Below are 22186 nucleotides of genomic sequence, written 5' to 3'. Positions count from 1 at the left end.
AGAAACAGACAACGGAGTTTAATACTATTTGTAAAATCACAGATTCCTTTTTAAAATTAAAATCTTGCATAGAACTACCATGTATGCAACATATTTACTAGTGTAAATCTACTTTTAAAGTGCATATTTACAAAGAGTACTTATTACAGAGTCAATCAGTGAGCACAGTGAGACTATTTATGAACCCAAAACATTTAAATTGGGGTTATGAATGAGGGGCGCAGTTTTATGTCAGTTGCAACATCCAAGTTGTTTCTGGTTCTGGCTTAGGTTGCCCGATATCCAGAAACTACTGATTGACACAGATGAGTTGTAATCTTGAAACAGTTTTAAATTGATTTAGATGCTTGAAAAGGATATTTTGTTTTAAAGTTGAATCACTAACATTACCCAGCAGCTATTCTCATTTCCCTTTATAAATATTAACTGGATAAGCCCGAAAACATATAAGAAGCACTACATGCTACAAGGATAGAAATGCATACATGTCGGACAGTACTTGCAGCACCTTAGAAGTTCATAATAAAAATTCGTTAGTGTTAAGTGAAAAGGTATTTTATTTTAAAAGATGCCCACTTCCTGCTTATCCTTTTAAATGACTCATCTTTTTTTACTTATCCTTTCTTCTGAGGGCACCCTTGGAGCTTATGCCCTGCATCATTTTCCATGATGTGAGATTGGCTTTTGCCTCTCCTGCCTCCACTTGTGATCTGTCGTGTACCTGCATGAGCTAGCTGACGCTTTGCTCGTACTTCCAGTGTTCTGTTGTATTATACGTCATTCTCTGTCCCCCACGCTGCACTATGACTTAAGCACTTTTATAACCACTAAAGCCCCTAATACTTTACTTTGTTCATTTGTTTATAAGATACAGATGTTTATCTGTTTGTGTGGTTGAATTGTTTTTATGTGTGTAAAGCGCTGTAGGAAAAGAATTAGCAGAGACCACCAATTCCTGTTCATTCATAAGAAGCAGGTTGAAACCAGTCATAAAGTTAAGGTCTGATAAGATCTGCCCTTTTACAAAGCAAATACAAGTGCCTGATAAATTATTCCATGCTTCCTGAAGACATGGATATCTCGCCACCCAATAAATGTATAAATTAGATTATTTAGGGCTTTGTAACTGAAACTGATTTGGAATTGTTTTGAAAGTTTTCTTGCAATGGAAACATCAGATGTCACTGAATGCATGTATTCAAATGTCTCGGCATTTTGAATTTAAGATTATTTTCTATTTACCTTTTTCAGATACTAAATATTTTTCATAGATTTTATTTGTTTGTTTTTAAGAGAGACAGGAAGGGAGGGAGAAAGAGGGGGAGAAAAACATCAGTTGCCTCTCTTATGCACCCAGACTGGGGACCAAACCTGTGACACAGGCATGTGCCCCAACCGGATATCGAACCAGAAACTTCTGCTTTGCAGGATGTCGCCCAACCAAATGAACTACACCGGTCAGGACCAGATGCCAAACATTTTGAAAGGAGTAGGTTAATTACATGTATCTCTCTTGGCTAGTGTATATATTTTATTTCTATAGAAATCTTTTAATTTCCCTAGGAAGGTAAGTGGACATAATGTTACAGTAGTGGTCGGCACATAAGTGTCAGGGATTTTGACCACAGAATTGCAATGTGATACAAGTGTGGGGCAGAGGGTGGAGGTGGGAGGCAGTATAGAACAGTTTCAATTTGGACTCTAATAGTCATTGGTTTGATGCACCTTCTTGGTGCTGGTTAGACTGATACTTGATTTAATGGTCTGGTGTGTTCTGAAGCCAGAGTGGGTGTGGCGTGATTATTTGTTAATAGTTACCTTATAGCAACTGGAAGAGCCCATGTTGAATTGCATGCTCTACAGATCACAGGTGCTGGGCAGCCTCCAGCCCTGAGTGGAGGCAGTACTGACTCAAGAACCAGGACACTCTCCAGCCACTTTCTTTGCACTGAAGAGTCTGACAGTAGGGAGTGAATAGGGGGAAGGGGAGTGAGCAGGTTGTGATTCTTTATAGCGATTAACAGTATTTTCTTTGCAATTACAAGACTTGGTTTTGAATTCTAGCATTGCCACTTTTTAGCTTTGTGACTTTGACCCAGATATTTAACCTTTCTCAGTCCAACTTTCCTCTTCTGCTGAATGTGGTTAACAACACCCACTTAATCAGGTTGTCATAGGGTTCAAGTTAAACAACATGGGCCCAGCCATGTGCCAAATACGTGGTAAGCCCTTGATAAATAGTACCACAGGCAACCCCTACTTTCTGTTTCTCCCCTTAAAGAGATCCATCTTGCAGATGCAAAATTTCTGTTGTTTAAAATTGGTGCTGCGAGCTGAGTAGAGACTAATTCTTTGGGATCCCAATGTTTTCATTAGAAATGAGCATCTTGGTTTACTGTTCCACGCAGGCTATGGAAGTTTTAGGAATACATGTGTTTGGGTATGCTTGTGCTCTAGGTTGTATGGGACATGGAATAATGGCTCATTCGGTGAAACCAAAGCCTCCTTACATGTGTTCAATGGGACTGAAGAGTTTCTAGCGACTTCTTCATGGCAACTGCCTCCAACGTGGTATTCATGGAATCCTATGAATACCACCATAGCTAAATGTGTGGAGATTTAGTCTGTAGTGCTCTAGTGATTTTGTCTCCAGACAAAATCTTTAACTTTGGTCTCTAACCCTAGGATACCAGATGACTTCGTGGCTAAGGAACGGACTTGGCATGAGATAGCCTAGACCTTTTTCTAGTCAGACAACACAGAACTGTGGTTTCAGTCCCTGGCTCCACCTTACTGACTCGGTGACTCCTTCTCACTAGCTGCGGGCAGGTTTTCTACTCAGTAAAATGGGGATAATGGTAATTCTTTTTTTTTCCAGAGTGAAATGATGGCACTTAGATGAGGAGATGCACATAAAGCATTCACCAACTTCCTACAGGTTCCACTCAATGGATGGTCAACAGATAATCCTGCTTCTCTTCTCCCTTCCCTCTCCTTGTTATTCTTATTTTCTCCTTTTTCTTCATTGAGTTTTTAGGAAAAGGGAAAAGTAGAGGTGCAGAGTTCGGGAAAAATATCTTTATTTCTGGGTTGACCTGATCGCTGTGGTTTTGTGATGTGGGCTGTAGCCATAGATGTTGACCCTGGCTGCTTACTAACTATGGTTTTTTTTCTCGCTGTTTCTGTGCAGGAAGGATCAGAATGTTCTCTCTCCAGTCAACTGCTGGAATCTCCTCTTAAACCAGGTGAAGCGGGAGAGCAGGGACCACACCACACTGAGTGACATCTACCTGAATAATATCATTCCTCGATTTGTTCAAGTCAGCGAGGACTCAGGAAGACTCTTTAAAAAGGTACACAGCTACTTCTGGCCATAGAGATACTTGGGTGGAGCAGTGACACAAGTTTGTGAGCAAGAGAAAGAATATCTTATCTGCTCACTCACAAGGCCTGCCATTGGTCATTCCCTACCATGTACACATGGAGAAAAAAGATTAAATTGGCATTCTTTTCTTCCGTTCTGAGCTGAACTACTAGTAGGTCCAGGAAAATAACTACTTGCAAGGTACACCTCCAGGATTGGTAGCATAATTCATAATCTGTGTGTATTCATAATACCTGTGCTTGATCGATTTCCATGTGCAATTTGCAAAGCTGTTAAGATTCAGAGACCTTTAGTACCACTTCATGTTTTTTCCTTCTAGTTCGTTTAGCAAATTCACATATATTTATATGACGTTGTTGTCTTTGGGTCCCTGCTTGCTTTTTGAAGCTCAGTTGTTTGTCACAGTTCCTTGGGTGTAAGTTGAAAAATTTGATCAAGGAAAAACTCAAAAGTAATTATGATAATCTTAAGAAATTAGTGCCAAATTCACCTTGCCTGTCAGTAGTGGAACTAGGCTCTTGGAAACCCAGCAACTTCTTTTCTAAGCGCTTTCAACCTGGACCCTCAATGGAGTCATTTCGTCGGGAATTTTGGTAACAAATGGTGGCAGAGGCCTCAGTCATTGTACGTGATGTACTATGTTTAACACTGAAGTCCTGAGATACACAGAAGACATTTCAGAAAGCAAATAATCTTCGCACAAGTTACAGGTGTAAAGAGGCTATATAGGGCTACTTTATTTGTTTCATGTATGGGGAATTCATTGGTTCTCATTTGACAAAATTCAGTGTGAAAATTTGAGTCTGGGAGGGAAAGGACTTCAGGAAACAGAACTGGGGTCAGTAATAGCCATAGCTCTTGTTCAGTTTTTCAGTTCTTAACATTAGGAAGTTGTCCAGGTCTCACTAGGTCTGTAATTGGAACCCAATTTCTTCTGTTTATAATAGTGTGAAAAAAAAATAAATGATTTAGAATCTTTCAACATAATTACATCTGTGAAGGGGCTTTCCCTGTGTCTCAGACACAGGATATTAAGGGTACAACCATCTGACAACGAAAAGAAGGAAGAGAAAGATAACTCCTCCCAGCCCTCCCTGGCTATTTTTAGCGGCCCGGCTGTGCTGTGGTTGAGGCCCTGCTACATTTAGGGGCCGGGGTCCATTTCACCGTCTCCTCGTGGTTGTAGCATCTGCTACGGCTTGCTCGTCATTGATTTGAATTGTCCTGCAACACTTGGTGATGTGTGTATGTGACTAAAATAAATGACTGTAGTTAATAATACAGTACCGAATACTGGAAGTGAGTTAAGAGAGTAGATTTCAGGTGCTTTTTTTCACATACGTACACACAGAAAGGTAACTATGCAAGGAGATATGTTAATTAGTATGACTATAGAAATCATTTCACTCTGTGTGTATGTATATACATATATATGTATATATATAAAATCATCATGTTTTATACTTTAAATATGTACAATTTTTATTACAAAAATTTAAAGCCTGTTTAGCTGGAACCTTGATAGTAATCGGATACCAGTTCAGCTCTCCTTCATGACCCCAACAGCCTCTTAAACCATAGAAGGGAAGGGTTTGGCTGGTAGTTTTCTCCTTTATTTTCTGTGTTCATCTAAGAAAAAACTTTTGTGAGAGATGTTCAGCTACCTAGATGTCACCCAATTTCTCAACTCCCCTTTCTCCCAGCTTTAGAAGTTCAGGGGAAAACCTAGCTCAGAGTCTTAGAGCCCCTGCGGATCTCAGAGATGTCTGGGTTGAAGGCAACCAGTCATCAAAGCCGTGAGATTTCCCGGTTCCTCAGGTGCCCTTCACATTTCTCCAAAGGCCTAACTGCAGGACATATACATAAAACATGGGGCATTTGCCCTCCGGAAGGAAAAGTCACCTGTGAATTATATTCCTAGCCATTGTCTCAGGGCCGACCTTCTTAAGCTGTGTGTTTCTAAATAACTCACGGGGCTGTTTATATATTACATTTTTACTGAAGACGCATACACATCTCATGAGCTCACAGCTAAATGCATTTTTACAAACTGAACATGCTCGGTAACCAGCTCCCAGACTAAGAAACAGAATGTCTCAGTACCCCCAGAAGGGTCCCCTGTTCGTTTTTCTAGTCATCAGGGATTTAGGAGAGGGGTCCCCAAACCCCAAGGGTAACAGTTGCCCTAACTTTGAATAGCAGAAATTAGTTGGTACTTTTTTGTGTCTGGTTCCTCACATTCAACATTATGTTTGTGAGATTTAGTCCTACAGTTGTTACAGTTTTGCAGATCATAGGGTTTTCTCTTGATCCTTATAAATTTTATCAGTTAAATCCCAGTTGATTAGAGGTATGTATATAGAGGTTGAATAGCTAGTGTTTCTATCCCACAGGGGCGGATAATCTCTTTCCTCTCTCCCTTGGGGTCCAACGTAGATAGAGAACTCCAAAGTAGAAGCTGGCTTGGCAGATCATAATTGTATATTGATGGTGTTTTGGCTGGCTGAGAGCCTCTCTGCTTTCTAGTAATGGGCAAAGAAGCATTTTCTCTTCATACCCTTACTTTCAGCCTCTTTTGTTTCAAGTGTGTTGCACGTGGAGGATTAGAATCCCACTGATTAAGATACAGTGATCAGATAAGAGAACTAAAGAATGTACCCGGCTACCCTTTCAGTTCGGTGAAGCTTCCAGGGCTTGGCTTGTGTCCTCAGAGCAGAGGCCTTTTCCAAGTGACCTTTTCTCCTGGGCTCAGCTCTGCTAGTAACTCTAACACCTTGGCTGATTACTTCTCCTTCCTGCACCTCAGTTCCCTAAAGTTTTGTGACCTCTATGAGGGTTTTGAAATCTAATACACTGTAATTCTACGGTGACAAGGGCATTCTACACTGGGGGTCTTCTTCTGGTGGTTGTTGGTGACCTTGGACTGTGGTCGGTAAGTTGCAGTTCCTGAGGTAAGGACAGATAAAAGTGGACGTGGGTACGGAGAGGGCGCTCACTTAAGCAACTGAAGACCGAATTTTGTGAGGAATGAAGCATTCAGATTCTGTTATCTACAGTGGCCAGCAGCCAAGAGGCGTCAAAGTGGAATCCAAATGTATAAACTAGATACACCTTATATTTTACCTGCAAATGCGCTTCCAGCAGCAAAAGGAAAATCCACATTTCTCTGGAGACACCGGCTTCAGAAAGGATACCTTTATTTCAGGTTCAGCGGTGGGTACCCATGACAATTCACCTAAGTTTTACACAAATTTGAATCTGTAAGTCACTGGCTAACAACATGGGTTATCTCCTTCTCCTCTTCTTCCTCCGTATTCTTCTTAATCTAAAGAACTTGATTCACTGGCACAGGTTATGATAATAAAAACAAACATTAAAAAAAATTTATGTGCCGGGTACAATGTTAAACACTTTATGTACAACTACCTTATTTAATCCTTACAGTAATTCCATAAGGTAGGTACTGTTACTGTCCGTATTTAATGAAGGAGGAAACCGAGGCTTAGAGACATGAAGCAAAAAAGAGGTAAAGCTAGTATTTAAATCAAATTATTTGGCTTTAGAACTCAAGGTTCCCATCTATATGTCCCATTAGGACTTTCTAGGTATAGAATAGAGGGCATTCCAGATTTTCTTACTCTTTTCTATTGAATCCAGGTATTTCACTTAGTTACAGAATTAATCTAACCTTTTCTCTTGCACACAGACCTTCAAAGGGCATGGAGGTGTTAAACATCAACATGGGGTTGTTTCTTCTACCTGCTGTCTGGGCAGGCAGCTGGAAGCTGAGAGGGGAATAGGGCAGCGTTTTTCTCCTTGGGGACAGAATCTCTAGTAAGAGGGAAACAAAGACTCATTAAATGTGAGAACTGGCCAAAAGTCTGGCTCACAGCTAACTCAGCTAATTTGGGGATGTCAGGATGGTTGCACAATTGGCCCCTCTATGCTACTGAAACCCCTTAAGGGATGCTCCCTGCTGGCCCTCTGGTTTGTGGTTGTGTCTGCAGGGACATATTTTACATTTGCATGAAACCGTGGAGGATTCCTTCAGCTAAATATAACATCTGGAGAAAGTAGCCTCCTGTCCGCAGCGGAGAAACAGACCCACTTTGTCCTGGACTCCAGGGGAAATGGAGCCCATTTGCTGCTCCTGACATCTCTCCTGGAATGAAAGCTCAGTCTGTCTAACCCCTGTTGGAACCAAGGTTTAGGCAAATATTATTGCTGCCACCTTCATTTTTTAATGCAGTGGCTTAAAAAAACGGTGGCCAAACACTCCAGTTCCATGTTGTCTCTGTAAGAGACACGTTCTAAAGAATCCCACCAAAAGGAGAAGTAGTTTTCCCCACTTTCTCAGCACAAGCTGAAATAAACTTGGGTGTGCTTTCTTCCCAGAGGGGAGAAGGCAATCCTCTCCTCTCTGCCTTTTCTCATTTAACTGGAACGCACTTAAAGTACCTTGACTTTGCTTTCCAGGCCGCTGTTTTCAGCCCCTGTCGGCTGCTCACATTTAGGTTCAGAAGCTGGTCCATTGTCCTAAGACTCTCAATCGCATTCTGTTTTTTAATAGCATTCCAGTTAACTGTACTTCTGTCTTCTCTTTATTATGCTAAGGTTCAGGGAAGAAAGGCAAGTTGAGTTGAGAAAGCTGGGTCAGATTCCCGATGGACCGGCAGCTTTGACTTTGCCTGTGCGTGAGAGTCTCTTGGGGATTTTTTAAAAAATCTTTGTGACCTTAAATAGTCAAAGATTTTTTTTTAGACTATAAAAAGCGTGAACTATAAAAGAAAAAGATAAATTGGACCACCAATTCATGGACGTTTGCTCTTAGAAAGACACTGTTAAGAAAATGAGAGATAAGCCACAGACTGGGAGAATATCTAAAGAAGAAATGTAAAAACAAATGGCCGATAAGCACATAAGATGCTTAATATCATTACTCATCCGGGAAATGCAAAATAAAACTATAAGGGGCTATGCTGTGTAGCATATCTCTAGATATATAGCCTATCGCTAGAATGGTTAAAATGAAAAGGACTGACAGTACCAACTATTAGTGAGGACAGATGGAATTCTCATGTTGCTAGTGAGAATGAGAAGTGGTACAAACACTTCAGAAAATAGCTCGACAGGTTTTTCTGAAGGTAAATATGTACTTACCACATGACCCAGAAATTCCGTGTCTAGGTATGTACCCGAGAGGAATAAGAGCATGTGTCTACACAAAGACTTGTACCTGAATTTTCCTAATAGTTTTTGTTGTGGGTTGAATAAGGCCCCGCCCCCAAAATGTCCATGTTCTATTCCTGGAACCTGTGAACTCTACCCTATTCATGTAAGACAGTACATATGAAGAATTTGAGGGTCTTGTGATGGAGACATCATGCTTGATTATCCCAGTGGACCCTAAATGTGATCACAACTGTTCACATAAGGAGGACATGGAGGGAGATCGCAGACGAAGAGAAGAAAGCCATGTGATAGAAGCAGAGAGAGGAGTCACGGAGAAAAGATGCTAGGCGGCTGACTTTGAAGATGGAGGGCGAGGCCATGAGCCACAAGGAATGCAGCCGGAAAAGATGGTAGAAAAGGCAAGGAAATGAGTTCTGCCCGAGAGCATCCTAAGGGAACACAGCCTTGCTGATACCTTGGGTTCGGCCTAGTGAAATTGGTTTTGGACTTCTGACCTCCAGGACTGTAAAGAAGTAAATGCGTGTTGTTTTAAGCAACCAAGTTTGCAGTAATTTGTTATAGCTGCCATTGGATGCTGATATTTTATTCATAGTAGCCAAAAGTGGAAACAACTCAAATATCCATCAACAGATGAATGGAAAAACATAGGTGGTATATCCATGTACGAATACTACTCAGCAATAAAAAGAAACGAAGTGCTGATAGATACAGTAATGTAGGTGAATTCTCAAAACATTCCACCATTAAAAAGAAGCCAGACACAATGCGAACATCCTGCGTGAGTCCATTTATGTGAAATTCTGTAAAAGGTAACTCTGATCTGTGGTGATAGAAAGCAAAGCAGTGATTGCCTCGAGGCCAGTGTGGGAGTGAAGGGTTCACTGCAAAGAGACACCTAGGAGCTTGTGGGCTTGTGGAAATATTATACAATTTTAATTATGGTTGTGTTTACATGAGTATGTGCATTTTTCAAAGCTTATCATTCTATATACTTAAAATGGATAGATTTTATTGTATCTTTCTGATACCTCAATAAAGTTGATTTAAAAGATAATAAAAAATACAATGCCAAGGCCCTACCCCAGGGCAATTAAATCAGAATCTCTGGAATAGGGCCTAAGTGATTCTTGCCCGTAGCCAGGGTTGAGAACCACTGTTCTGGATACTCTGGTTTCCATTTGGGGGGAACCCAAGAGCACAGAGCACACTCGAAGTCTTAAGACCCTATCTGAATGTGAGCTGTGTTTGCCCCTGCAACAGACCGTGGTGGAGCATTTAGACCAGTTTTTCTAGACAACCCATTGTGGTTTTCCGACTTTATTCTTGGAGGGTGACAAAGGGTGAATCTGGCTTCAGATAAATGAGTCACACTGGCAGAAGTGGGAAATGCAAAAAGGGTGCTACAGAAGAAATGTAAGAGGCTCCATTAATACTTCTCTCCAGGGTCCTCGGATGTCAAACATGTCTTTTTCTCATTAGTAAGTCAGTTCTGATACAATATCTGAAATAAAAAGAGAATTACCATGACCAGTCAGATTTCCTTTGGCATCAAGGATCTGGCTATAAACAAAGACAAATGAGATTTCAAAGTAAAAGCAGTACATGTAACCTACCTGTGTGTTTATCCTCTTCGCATTGGAGTAGGATTTCCTAGGGAGTCTTTGAATCAGCTGTTCGGCATATGTGAGGCGAGAGAAGGATGATTCTGTGAGGAGACATATGCTGCGGTGTTGTTGTCATAAACAGGAAAAGAAGAAAGGACTCACGGTGCTGGTAGTTGAAGGTTTCTGGTAGGAACTGTAGATTGAAATAATGGCAAGTGAGTAGGTTTCCAATGGTTTTGTTCTGCCCTCCTGAGAAAGGGTTTAACTTGGAGGTGTCTTTGGGAGAAGGAGTAGATGAGTGATTTTTCAGTGACCCTCCGCTTCCTCCCCCACCGAACTTGGAGTCTGTTATTGATTGAATTTCTTCCTCCTCATAACATGGTCACTAACAGCATCGTGCTGTGCTTGCAGACGGCTGCTCCATTTGCCTATTTTATCTAGTTGGTAGCAAAAATCTGTTCTGATTAATCGAGCTTTATTCTCTCATATCTGATGAAGAGATCCTCTTTGGAAAACCAAGAATAGGATGTGAAGCCGAGCTGGTTTGAGTAAGGGAGGGAAGGCTGCCAGCTACTTCAAAGGTATCGCTACTGATAAGGGGTGTCAGGTTTGCTGCCAAAGCCAACACTGAGGGGGGCTTTGCAGCTAGTGCTGTTCCTGGCATTTTAGCTTTGATTTCTGTGACACTGGGTCAGTAGCATCTGTATTCTCTTCCTCGGGCCTTCTCTCTGGGTGGTCTAGCCCCCTCCCCCCCCCTTTTTTTTTTTTTAACTTAGATTCAACTCAGAGGGAATGTGTGCAGCAAAGATGCCTGCAGTCTTTTGCCTGGGTTAATTGGTGTTTGCCTTTGTGGTGTTTTAGTTCTCAGGTGTCTGTCTACCTTTTCTGAAATAGCTTAAGGTGCTATGTTTAAAAGATAATAATGGGTCCTGGCTGGTGTGGCTTAATAGATTGAGTGCTGGCCTGCAAAACCAAAGGGTCACCGGTTCGAATCCCAGTCGGGGCATATGCCTGGGTTGTGGGCCAGGTCTCCAGTGGAGGGCATGTGAGAGGCAACCACAGATTGATATTTCTCTCCCTCTCTTTCTCCCTGCCTTCCCATCTCTCTAAAAATAGATAAATAAAATCTCTTTAAAAGTGTAAATGGTACTTCAGTCTTTATAAATTAAGGGATGATTAAGAGAATCCAACGAACGATTTTTAAAAATATGGAGTCTGGGAAGGAGAGAGATAGTGGACAGAAAACAAAAGTGTCTAAATGCAACCTTGTGATTGAATGTGACCCTAAACTAGAAAAGGAGTATTTCAGCGAATACTGCAAACACAGCATTATGCTAGGTGCCAAAAAGAGCTTGAAATCAAAGTGAGGAGTAAAACTTACCCCCAGAGAGTTTTGGGTTTTTCAGTCTACTTAGATCTCCCAATGTTCTGTGGGATGATGATGATGATAATAATAATAATAAGCTTTTATAAAAGGTCTGCTATAAATATTACACGCTGCAGTAGGCCCTAAGTATATTTCCTCTAATCCTTTTGTGCATTTTGCAAGTTTTTTTCCTTATGTTTTTCTGGAACTATAAAATATGTAGAGAAAGTACACATATTGTAAAGTGTACAGCTCAGTGAATTTTTACAAACTGAAGACAACTATGTAGGTAGCACCCAGAAAAAGAAAAGAATGTTACAGTATTTTATGAGTCACTCAATTTGCCTGCCCCCTTCTACTCATTATTCCCCAAAAAGTAGCCACTATTCTGACTTGTAATGCAATAGAAGTATTTGCTTATTTTTTAATTATGTAAATCAAATTATGTAATATGCTTTCAATAATTTAAACATGTCATTCTCTTGCTTCCTTGCCTCCATTGTTTCTGATGAGAAGTTAGCTGTGATTTTTATTGTTTGTTCCCCTAGATGTATTGTTTGGGGGTTTTTATGACTGCTTTTAATATTTTTCCTTTTTTAAAAAAAATTTGTTTGTTTACTTACTGTTATTCTATTAAAGTTGTCCCAATTTCCCCCCCTTTGCTCTCTTCCACCTAGCCCACCTCCCACTCCCTAATGTTTTTTCTTTATCTTTGGTTTTCAGCAGTTTGATTCTGGTGAGTCTAAGTGTAGTTTTTGTTGCGTTTAGTTGGTTTGGATAAGTACAGTATCTAAATATCTTGGATCTGTGGGTAGTGGTTTTTCTCATAGGGAAAATTTTTGGCAAGTATGTTTTCTGTCCCATTTTCTCTTCTTGCTTTGACCCCACATGTGTTAGGCTGTTTGATAATAGACCCGCAGGTCATTGAGGGAAGATTCTTTTTTTCGAGTGCTTTTGTTTAGATGACTTCTAAAGTTTACTAATCTTTTGTTGCATCAATCTGCTACAATACTGTCCAATTAATTTTTTATTTTAGGTATTGTATTTTTTAGTTTTATGATTTTCCTTTTTTCTTTTAATTTTCCAAATGTCTCCTAAAGTTTTCCTTTCTCTATTTGTTATTTTTAAAACAATTGGCAATTATTTTAAAAATTTCTTACCTATTATTAACATCATGTGTGGTTCTATTTCTGTTTATTAGTTGTCTCTGCCCTGCTGATCACATTTCTTTGTTTTTTCACATCTACTGATTTTTTATGACATACTGGTTGCTGTAGCTGATATGTTACAGTCTCTGGATAGGCTTATCTTTCTCTGAGGAGTAAGTTTTGTCCCAAGCAGTTCAATTACTGGTTGACCTCCTCAAACTTGTGGGGAATTGGTTTTACGCTTTGTTAAAGTGGGTCTGTTTGGTTTTGCCCTTACTCCTAGAATATAATTCCATTCACCTATGGCATGGCCTTTCTGGAGTGTCCATGGAAAGCCCTCGTCGTTTATCAAGCCCTCTCACTTCTCAGGCTTTGAACTCCAAATTCCATCTCCCCTGCAGGAGGCAGCAGCTAGGGTGACCATCAGTCCCCTTTGGCCTGGGGCCGAAGGGATCCTGGGACATGCAACTCTCAGTTTTGTCCATTCTACTGTTGATGGCATTTGATAGGTTCAAGTTACCAGCCTCTGGTTTGAGGCTGTTATGAATAATGCTGCTATGAATATTATATTGGAAGGTCATGTTTTTCCCATTATGTAGTTGAAAAAATTGAAGCTCACCTTGGTAAAATGTTCCTTTGTAAGAGACCAAGAAGAGGTGACGTTGGAATCTGATGCTCTTGCCTTTTCTACTGCAGTGCCCTGCCGCCCTGTGTTTCAGGGTTTATAGGACGTACCCTTGGAAAACAGTTGTTGCCAAATCAGATGGTTGAACCTGGTTAACAGTCTGAGCTTCAAGGATAGTGAGTTCAAAACCTGCTTCTCTCTCTCTCTTCGCGCCTTCCTCTCCCTCCTTGCATTCCCTTCTCTTTTCTCCGCCTCTCCTTCCCTTTGTCCCTTTTTTCCCTCCCTCTCTTCCTCTTTGCTCTTATTCTTTTGAATAATCTTTTTAAAATTTTATAGTTATTGTGCATTATAGAAAATTAGGGAATACAGAAGTGAAAAAACAAGGTGGGGCAAAAGTAGGTTTACAGTGTTGTGTGCATGAGTTTATTCTTGTATTATTATTAATTATTGTAATATTTTCTATTTGAACAACTGTAAACCTAATTTTGCCCCAATCTGTATAATAAAAAAACAAGATTGTATTGTACATACCATTTTATAATCTGTTATTTTAATCAAAATCTCCACCTTTCCATTTCAGTAAATTTTTATCCCATCTACTACCCATGCAATGTAAACATTTCCCTAATCATCCTAAAAATGTGCTTGGTAACTAGTTTGTCCAAGTCAGTATCAAGTGCACATTAGTTTTTTGTCCCTTAAGTTTAATCTAGTATTGTTTTTTTATTTTAAGATTTTATTTATTTATTTTTAGAGAGAGGGGAAGGGAGGGAGAAAAAGAGGGAGAGAAACATCAATATACAAGAGATACATTGATTGGTTGCCTCTTACACACCCCCAACCGGGGACCCAGCCCACAACCCAGGCATGTGCCCTGACTGGGAATCGAACCAGCAGACTTTGTGTTCACAGGCGGCACTCAATCCACTGAGCCACACCAATCAGGGCTAGTATTGTTTCTTTTCCAGGACAATGATTTGTCAAATAACCAAGGCCAAGTGTCCACCAAATTTTCCCACCTTCTAGATTTGTCTGGTTGCTCCTTAAATTGTTGTTTAACTTCTTCATGTGTTATGAATTTTCTGTAAATTGGAAGTTGGTTCTAAAGGCTAAATTTATTCAAGCTATTTATTTTTGACTAGAATGCACAATAGGTAATGTGGGGTACTTCATGTTACATCACATCAGGCTATAGTATCTATCTAGTCAGCTCACCAACAGTGATGCAAATATTGACACCCCCCTCCACCCCCAGATTAGGGTCATGACAGTCTGAACTCTTCTGCTTCACAGTTAGACTTTATTTCACGTGATATAAACACCTATTGTTTGCTGTTATGTGTGGTGTAAATGTTGGGTGCCAATTCATTCATTCATGTAATGGTTTTAACATCAATGATAATTCTAGCCAAGTTACTCTTTAGTGTGTCTGTACCTCTTACTCTTGACTACAAGATGCCTCTCTGAGGAAAAGCGAGGATTATTAATACAGCTCATCAGGCACCATGCAAATACATAGTAGTTTGTAGAAACTTATTACTCCCTGGAGAAACTACGCTAATGGTGTGGAAGCTGACTAGGTACCAATTTTTTATTAATAGGACTCACAGCAATAACAAAAATAATTATAACTGGCACTGAGTGCTGACCATGCCTAGGGACTATGCTGAGTACTTTGCATGTATTGATCCTGTTAATCATCACAACAATCCTTTAAGATGGCTACTGGTTTTATCATATCCACTCACAGATAAGAACAGGAGTAGAATAGTTAAGCAGTTGACTCAAGGTTATACAGCTGGTTGGTGGCCAAATTGAGATTTTTGCCTAGGTAGCCCCGAATCATCTCTTCTGTCACCATGCTCTGTTGCCTCCCATATATTGGGTTGGCCAAAAAGTCCGTGTGGTTTTCTCCATAAACGGAAAGACACGTTTTTCATTTTCACCAATAACTATCGGTGTGGATATTTTGAGTATGTCGTCTATCTCTCACTGTTGGCCACTAGTGGATGGAGGCCAGTGTTGCTACTAAACATCTTCCAGTGCATGAGACAGCCCCACAGCAAAGAATTATTTGGCCAAAATGTCAACAGTACCGTGAAACTTCACAAACCACTTTTGACACATTCATTCAGTCACAGCACCTCCTCCATACACTGCACAAATCATTTTTTTTTTTTTGCATTTCAGCTGTGGTTTTACCTTTCTTGAAATAATAAAGCATAATATGCTAAAAATGTTGCATATCTTCTTTTATCTTCAGTATTAAAATGACTGCACAAAAGTTCACCAATTTTGATAAATTTTTTAAATGCATGCTGATATGACAGCTGTCACAATACAATCTAACAAAATTGTTTTGAATGAAGTTAAAGACAACTAAGCACTACTAGAGCCATCTTACAGAAAAAACTGAACAAACTTTTTGGCCTAACCGAGTACAAAGGTGGCAGTCATTATATTGATAAGCTAAAGGGCCAGTGCTTATACAAGGAATCAGTGGCTTATTTAGAAATGCACCTGCCAGGCCAGACTTCCCATTGTGCTATTCTGATTCTGGTCTTGCCCAGCTTGTCCAGAGAGGCTAGGCATCCTTGCTTTCAGCCTTGCTTCTTGGAGGACTGGCTTCTTTTGATTCTCCTATTTTTGTCAGTAGTTTTTCTTCAAATTTCTCCCTGTTTGAGCATGATTTTTATTTCAAATGAGAAAAAAAATTGTAATTCTTCTTTTGAGACAGCATCTTTGGTTTTTCCATTCTCATATTCTTTCCTTATAGTTCTGGACTTTCTCTGATCTCTTGCTTTTTTCTCCCTGGCTCTATCCTTCTTTGCTTTTAAGCCGAGCCGTTAAGTGTTTTGGGTTTTTCTTTCGTGGGTCTGTGTTTCCCATTGTACCCATGCCCCACAAATCATTTGGGTCTATATTCAGCTTTTCCTAGTATTTACTCAACATGAACTTCCAATTACAGATGAATCTTAATTGTCTGCACTAATTCTTGTCTTCAAGAGACCATAGGGACCCAGGAGTATCTCCCCTCCTGGTCTCAAGATCTTGAAACCATCTTCTCGTTGCGCTAAGTAGTTACTGTTAATGCCCAGGGACATGACTGAGAAGTAACATTTTCTGGTTTTATGTTTTCTTTGATTTTGAGGCAAGCTAAAAATGCTTTAGCTTAAATTTTTTACAATTATAACAGTAATACATGTTATTTCAAGATATTGTGGGGAAAACAAGGTACATTATTTTGCCATGTATGATGCACACTTTTTTGCCCAAATTTTTGAGGGAAAAATAAGGATGCACATTATACATGGGTAGTACTAATTCCGTATCTACATGTTTTTAATTCTTTTATCTGTGCTTTTGTGTTATGAGTGTAACTCTGGAAACCGTATCGATATCTGTATGCGCAATAACACCCTGGAATACGATGATTGGTTTTGTTTCTAAATATAAATAAATAAATAATTGAATTAAAAAATTAAAATGAAAGCTTGCTTTTTCCTGAGAGTTTGGGCCAAAAACATAGATGCACAGTATACATACACAGGAGTGTGTTATACACGGTAAAATATGATAATATAAAGAAAATAATGATTAGATGGAATCAGTATTAACACTGAGGTGTATTTCATTCAATCTTTTTTTCTATGTGCACTTTCTTTAGAAAATTAGGGTTATATTGCATATTAAGTTCTGTGTAATTTTTTAATATTTTAAGCAAACATTTATTCCCATGTCATCGCATCTTCTTTGAAGACGTTGTTTTTACCGATTGCAGAGCATTTCGTCTTTCGGCTGTGCTGTTTGGACTGTCTGTTGGATCATGTTCTGGCACATTCAGAAGCAGCCAGAATCCCATGGTGTCTTCTTGGAAATCACTTGTTTTTAGGGGGACTGGGTTGCCTGTGCTTTCATTTGGAAATACCCTACTTTCATTTGACTTGAGGGAAGGAATGGGGCTTTTCCCCCTTCTTCTTTCCCTTTTTCTTCCTCTTCTGTCTTCCTCATTGTGTCTGAGCTTAGCTGGGAATCCAGACTTCAGAGCTGTGCCTGGGCCGGGGCCCTCACGGCTCAGTGGAGTTCCTCCACCCTACTAGGTTTCAGTTTCCTCATCTTTCCTGAAGAAAATTACTCATACCCTTACTCTTCCGTTCCAGAATGTTATAGAAATCAGTAAAACCTGGAAAGAAAGTGCTCCAAAATTATGAAAAAGACGAACAATAACTGACATTGGTGAGGATGTAGAGAGTAGGGAGTCCTTAGACACTTCTGGTGGGACCGTGAACTGGTGCGGCCACAGGAAACACAGGACGGCAGTTCCTCAGAAAATTAAACATTGAACTTGCACGTGATTCAGCAGTTCCACTCGTGGGTATATATCCAAAGGAATTGAAATGCTGATACCCGCACCCTCATCGTGTTCATCACAGCGTTATTCGCGGTGCCCAAGTTGTGGAAAGAATCGACACGTCCTTGGCTGGGTGAATGCATAAAGAAAATGTGGCGTATACAGGGGTTGGACAAAGTAGGTTTCAATTGTTCCTAAATAAATTGCTAAATAACATGAAAATAATCCCTGTGTTTTGCATACTCAAAACTGTAAACCTGCTTTGCCCACCCCTGTGTATACAATGGAATATTCAGCCATAAAAAAGAAGGAAATCCTGCAGTTTGTAACAACAACAGGGGTAAACCAGGGAGGCATCGTGCTAAGTGACATAACCCAGATCTTAGTAAGAGGCACAGCAAAGAAACTACAGATAGTGCTCAGTGACCTGACAGGAGGTGACATCGTTCTGGCCACGAATCAAAGTCCATTAAGTCACTGAGCAGACGTGTACAGTATGCTCTGGTGTTCCGGGCACTGCGGAAAGCACTGTGGTACCGCAGACTACAGAACAGAAGAAGTCCTTGCCTGCGTGGAGCTTATGTTTCTAGTTGCAGAAACACACAATATACGAATAAGCCAGACATATATAATATACCAGATGATGGCAAAAATAAAGCAGGGTGAAAGAGGGTGAGAGTGCTGAGGATATTGCTGTTTGATATAGGGTAGCGGGTAAGGCTTCATTGATAAACTGGCATCTGACCTGATTCTGGAAGGAAATGAGGGATTTTGCTAGTTAGCTCTCTGAGAAAGGTATTTCAAGCAGAGGAAACAGTTTGTCTAAGGCCAAGAGATAGGAGGGTGCTTATCTGGTTAGAGAAATAGCAATGAGGCCTGTGTACAGTAGACAAGAAAAAGGGCGGTGGGAGATGTGGCTGGAGAGTGACGTAAGGGTTTGGAACAGAGAAATAACAGTCTGACTCCTATTTAAGTGGGAATATTCTGGCTTCTGTATTAAGAGAAGACTGAAAGAAGAGCAAGGTAGGAGCAGAAAAGGAAAACCAGTTAAGGAGACTTCTACAAATAATTTGGGGAGGAGATAATGGTGGAACGGAACAGAGTGGTAGCCGTGTGGTGGTTGCAAGAAAAGGTCAGATTCTGGGGTGTATTTTGATAATGGAGCCAATAGGATTGGCCGATGAATTGAATGTGGCATGTTAGAAAAAGAGGAGTTGAAAATGACTCCAAACTTTTTGGCTTGAGCATTTGGAAGTTGGAGTTGCCATTTGTTGGCAAAAGTATGGGAAAGAGCCACTGATTCTCCTCCAGCCCTGTAATTTGAAGCATCTGAGAGCCAGCAAAAAATGACTTGCCTTAGGTCACCCAGTTAAGTGGTAGTAGAAACCAGGTCTTGGATAATGGGAGAAAACCTGTTAAACCTACCAAGTCTTCTCATTTCCATCCGCTCCTCACTTTCAGACCCAACGCCATGCTCCCTGAGCTCAGTTTTAGGCATGGCAGAGTGAAGGTTCAGTGGGGGTTAGGGCTGGAAGGGAGATTTGAAAATTAACCTTATAAAACTGATAGTTGAAGCCATGAGAATGAGTATTCAGAGAAAAGTGCAGTTCAGGCTTAGAGAAAGGACTTTGAGGAGGCAGCATAGAGGAGGGAAAAGCAAATTAAAATGGGCAAAAGGAAAACGAAAATAACATGGCTTGTAGAAACTAAGTGAGAAAAAGGTGACTTGATAGGTGCTCTGAAGGGGTCAGGGAAAATGCGATCTGAGCAAATGTCATTAAATGTGGAGTGTTGAGTCTTGGGAGACTGCAGTGTCCTAACAGAACCTCCACTCGAATTTTAAGCGCTTTCTTATCCTTTCAAATAATCGTGAGAAGGAATACCATAGAATACTCCTGGCATGGGAAGTTGAAAGAAAACCCTTCCAACTCTAGCATTAGCTCTCTTGAGCTTCACATAAGAATTTGACCTTCCTAGACCTTTCTGTGCCCATCTGTGAGTGGAATGAAAAAGCATCCTTCTCGTCCCAGTGGGGAAGTTCAGTTGGTTAGAGTGTGCTCCTGATACGCTAAGGTTGTGGGGTCAGTTCCCAGTTCTGGTTCATATAAAACGCAACCAACCCATGAGTGCATAAATAAGTAGCACAACAAATTGATGTCGATCTGTCTCTCTCTCAAGTTAATAAATAAAGAAAAGAAATTTAAAGCATCCTTCTTGCCCATTTGCCTCGTGGAAATGGTGTGAAGGTAACCTTGAGAACGGATATGAAACTGCTTTAGAAGAGAAATGTTACGTAAATCAACATAGCTTTTTCTAGTCGACGTTAACAAGTCTTTAGTTTGAAAAAATTCTTTATTTTTATTTAATTTGTATTTTTGACACTGTTACACATATCTCCATTTCCCCCCACTTTTCCCACCTCCACCTATTCCTCACTCCCCCTTCCCTCTGGCCATCACCACACTTTTGTCTATGTCCATGATTAAAAAAATTCTTTTTTAAAAAAAGATTGTATTTATTTATTTTTAGAGAGAGGGGAAGGGATGGGTGGAGGAAGAAAGGGAGGAAGCATCGATGTGCAAGAGGAATATCAATCAATCGCTTCTAGCAGGCCCCCAACCAGGGGCCCTGGCCCGCAACCCAGGCATGTGCCCGACCAGGAATCAAACCTGCAACCCTTTGGTTTGCGGTAGGATGTCCAACCCACTAAGCCACACCAGTCAGGGCTAAAATTTTTTTGATAGATTAATTTTTTAAAAAACTTTATATTAGGAATACATTCAATGTAGAACACATTGACCAAAAAAATAGATCTTCTTCTTTGAAACAACATGGAATATTTTAGTATCATTTTGATTAAATCTGCTTAATTACTGTGTTCATTAGACATATTAAATCCTGCCTGGGCTTTTACATTTAATTTAATTTAATTTTGTAGTCACTGTTACCCAGCCACAAAAGAACTACCCTTGCCCCCAAGGCCACACAGGTCTTCCCAGCATCCATAGGTCAGCACTGGTCCTGCTGATGAAACACAGGATGAGGTTTTCCATGCTGAGTTTGGAGCATTGTGTCTGTTCCGGAGCTGCAGGCTGCAGCCCCATTGGAGTCGAGTTTTGTCCTTCCAGTCTCCTTCCCATAACAGTATATGAAAATCAGGAATGGAAATTAATTGTACCTGCTGGCATTATTAAAATCATCAGTGCATATCCTCTCCTGGGCCAGGAAGATCTTAAAAAGGCATTGCAATCAGACCAGAGGATTTCTGACACATGGGATGGACTTCTTCTCCAGGTTAGATGTGAGGATGTGATCTGTGCTTATTGCCTCTGGTCTGGTATCACATAGCTCAGGGCTAGACAGAGTCTCTACCTCATCTTCTCACTAGCCCTGGAGAGGAGCCAGGCTCCTGCTCTCTGGATCGAAGGTCTCAGGTATAAAGTTAGGGCCCTCACCGAAGACGAGTGTATTGCAGCTGCGCATTCCTGATACAAGATGCACTCAGGTAGGTGTCTTGGTTAGGCCGAGCCTGAGATTCACACCTTGTTCAGGTTCAATGTGAGGGAAATAAGGAACTGTGGGTCTGCTCCCCGGTGATTCACTTGGTTTTAACAAGCACTTATTAAATGTTTTCCCCAAGCACCATGCAAGGCCAGACACTTCTGCCTGCATGCTTGTGGTGATAGTTGTTGGTCTGAAGGTGGGAGGCCCCTACTGTAATTTATGAGTCAAAAAAGACCCTGATCCAGGAGTGAGGGTCTTCTCTGAGCTTCACACTGAGTCGCACTGTGACCTAATTTCTTACCTTGTCGAGGGCTAGGTATTCTAACCTGTAAAACAAGGGTTTGGACTAATCTTTCCAAGATTTCTCTCTGAAGTTCTCTAAGTGTGGGGATTTTTACAAAAGTACTTTGTAAACTGTTAGACACTATACAGAAGTGGGGTTTTATACTAGTTCAAAGCGTACACAGCATGTTCATGCAACACATAGTTTTGGCGGTGTGACACATTGCAGGTACTAGGCAGATGGCATGGCATGGCCCCTGACCTAAGAGCGCAGAGTCTAGTGGGAGAAACAGACATGCAAATAAGCAGTGATAATACAGTGTAGTAACAACTTCTTCAGTGGAGGGAAGCGTGAGGTGAAGTTTGCCTTATGAAGTCATTTGAGTCTTAGGGAGGAGTAGGAGTTGGGGTGGTGATGGGGTATATAGGGATTCCTGGGAGATAAAACAGCTTGTGCAGGAAACAAGGGGGTAGAGACAAGCGAATAGTGTTCTAGAACTATAGGTGCTTTGGGTGAGGATGGCTGAACACCAGACCCTTTTAGGAGATGGCAAGCGACGAGGCCGGCCTTGCATGCCACATTGAACAGCTTACGCTCTGAAAGGAAGCCAGCAAAGGGGAAGCCTCCATAATGTTATTTTTTCTAAACTTTTTGTTCTGAAATAAGTTCAAATGTAGCGAAAAGTTGCAAAAACAGTACAAAAGTTCTTATACACTCCTTCCCTAAT

At 40.7% G+C, this 22186-nt stretch overlaps 1 protein-coding gene across 9 annotated transcripts in view; it reads left to right on the top strand.

Moving 5' to 3' along the window:
• The window catches only part of SRGAP2 (SLIT-ROBO Rho GTPase activating protein 2), a 242667-nt gene that overhangs the window by 116878 nt on the left and 103603 nt on the right, over window positions 1-22186 (top strand). For all 9 annotated transcript variants that reach the window (XM_045182803.3, XM_024575296.3, XM_045182769.2 and 6 more), the window contains exon 4: window positions 3191-3353. In XM_045182803.3, coding sequence (XP_045038738.2) covers window positions 3191-3353 — 163 coding nt within the window. The remainder of the gene's footprint in view (window positions 1-3190; window positions 3354-22186) is intronic.

The sequence above is a fragment of the Desmodus rotundus genome, chromosome 12, assembly GCF_022682495.2.
Source record: "Desmodus rotundus isolate HL8 chromosome 12, HLdesRot8A.1, whole genome shotgun sequence".
In the NCBI taxonomy this organism is placed as follows: domain Eukaryota; kingdom Metazoa; phylum Chordata; class Mammalia; order Chiroptera; family Phyllostomidae; genus Desmodus; species Desmodus rotundus.
This window is presented reverse-complemented; position numbering and strand designations above follow the sequence as displayed.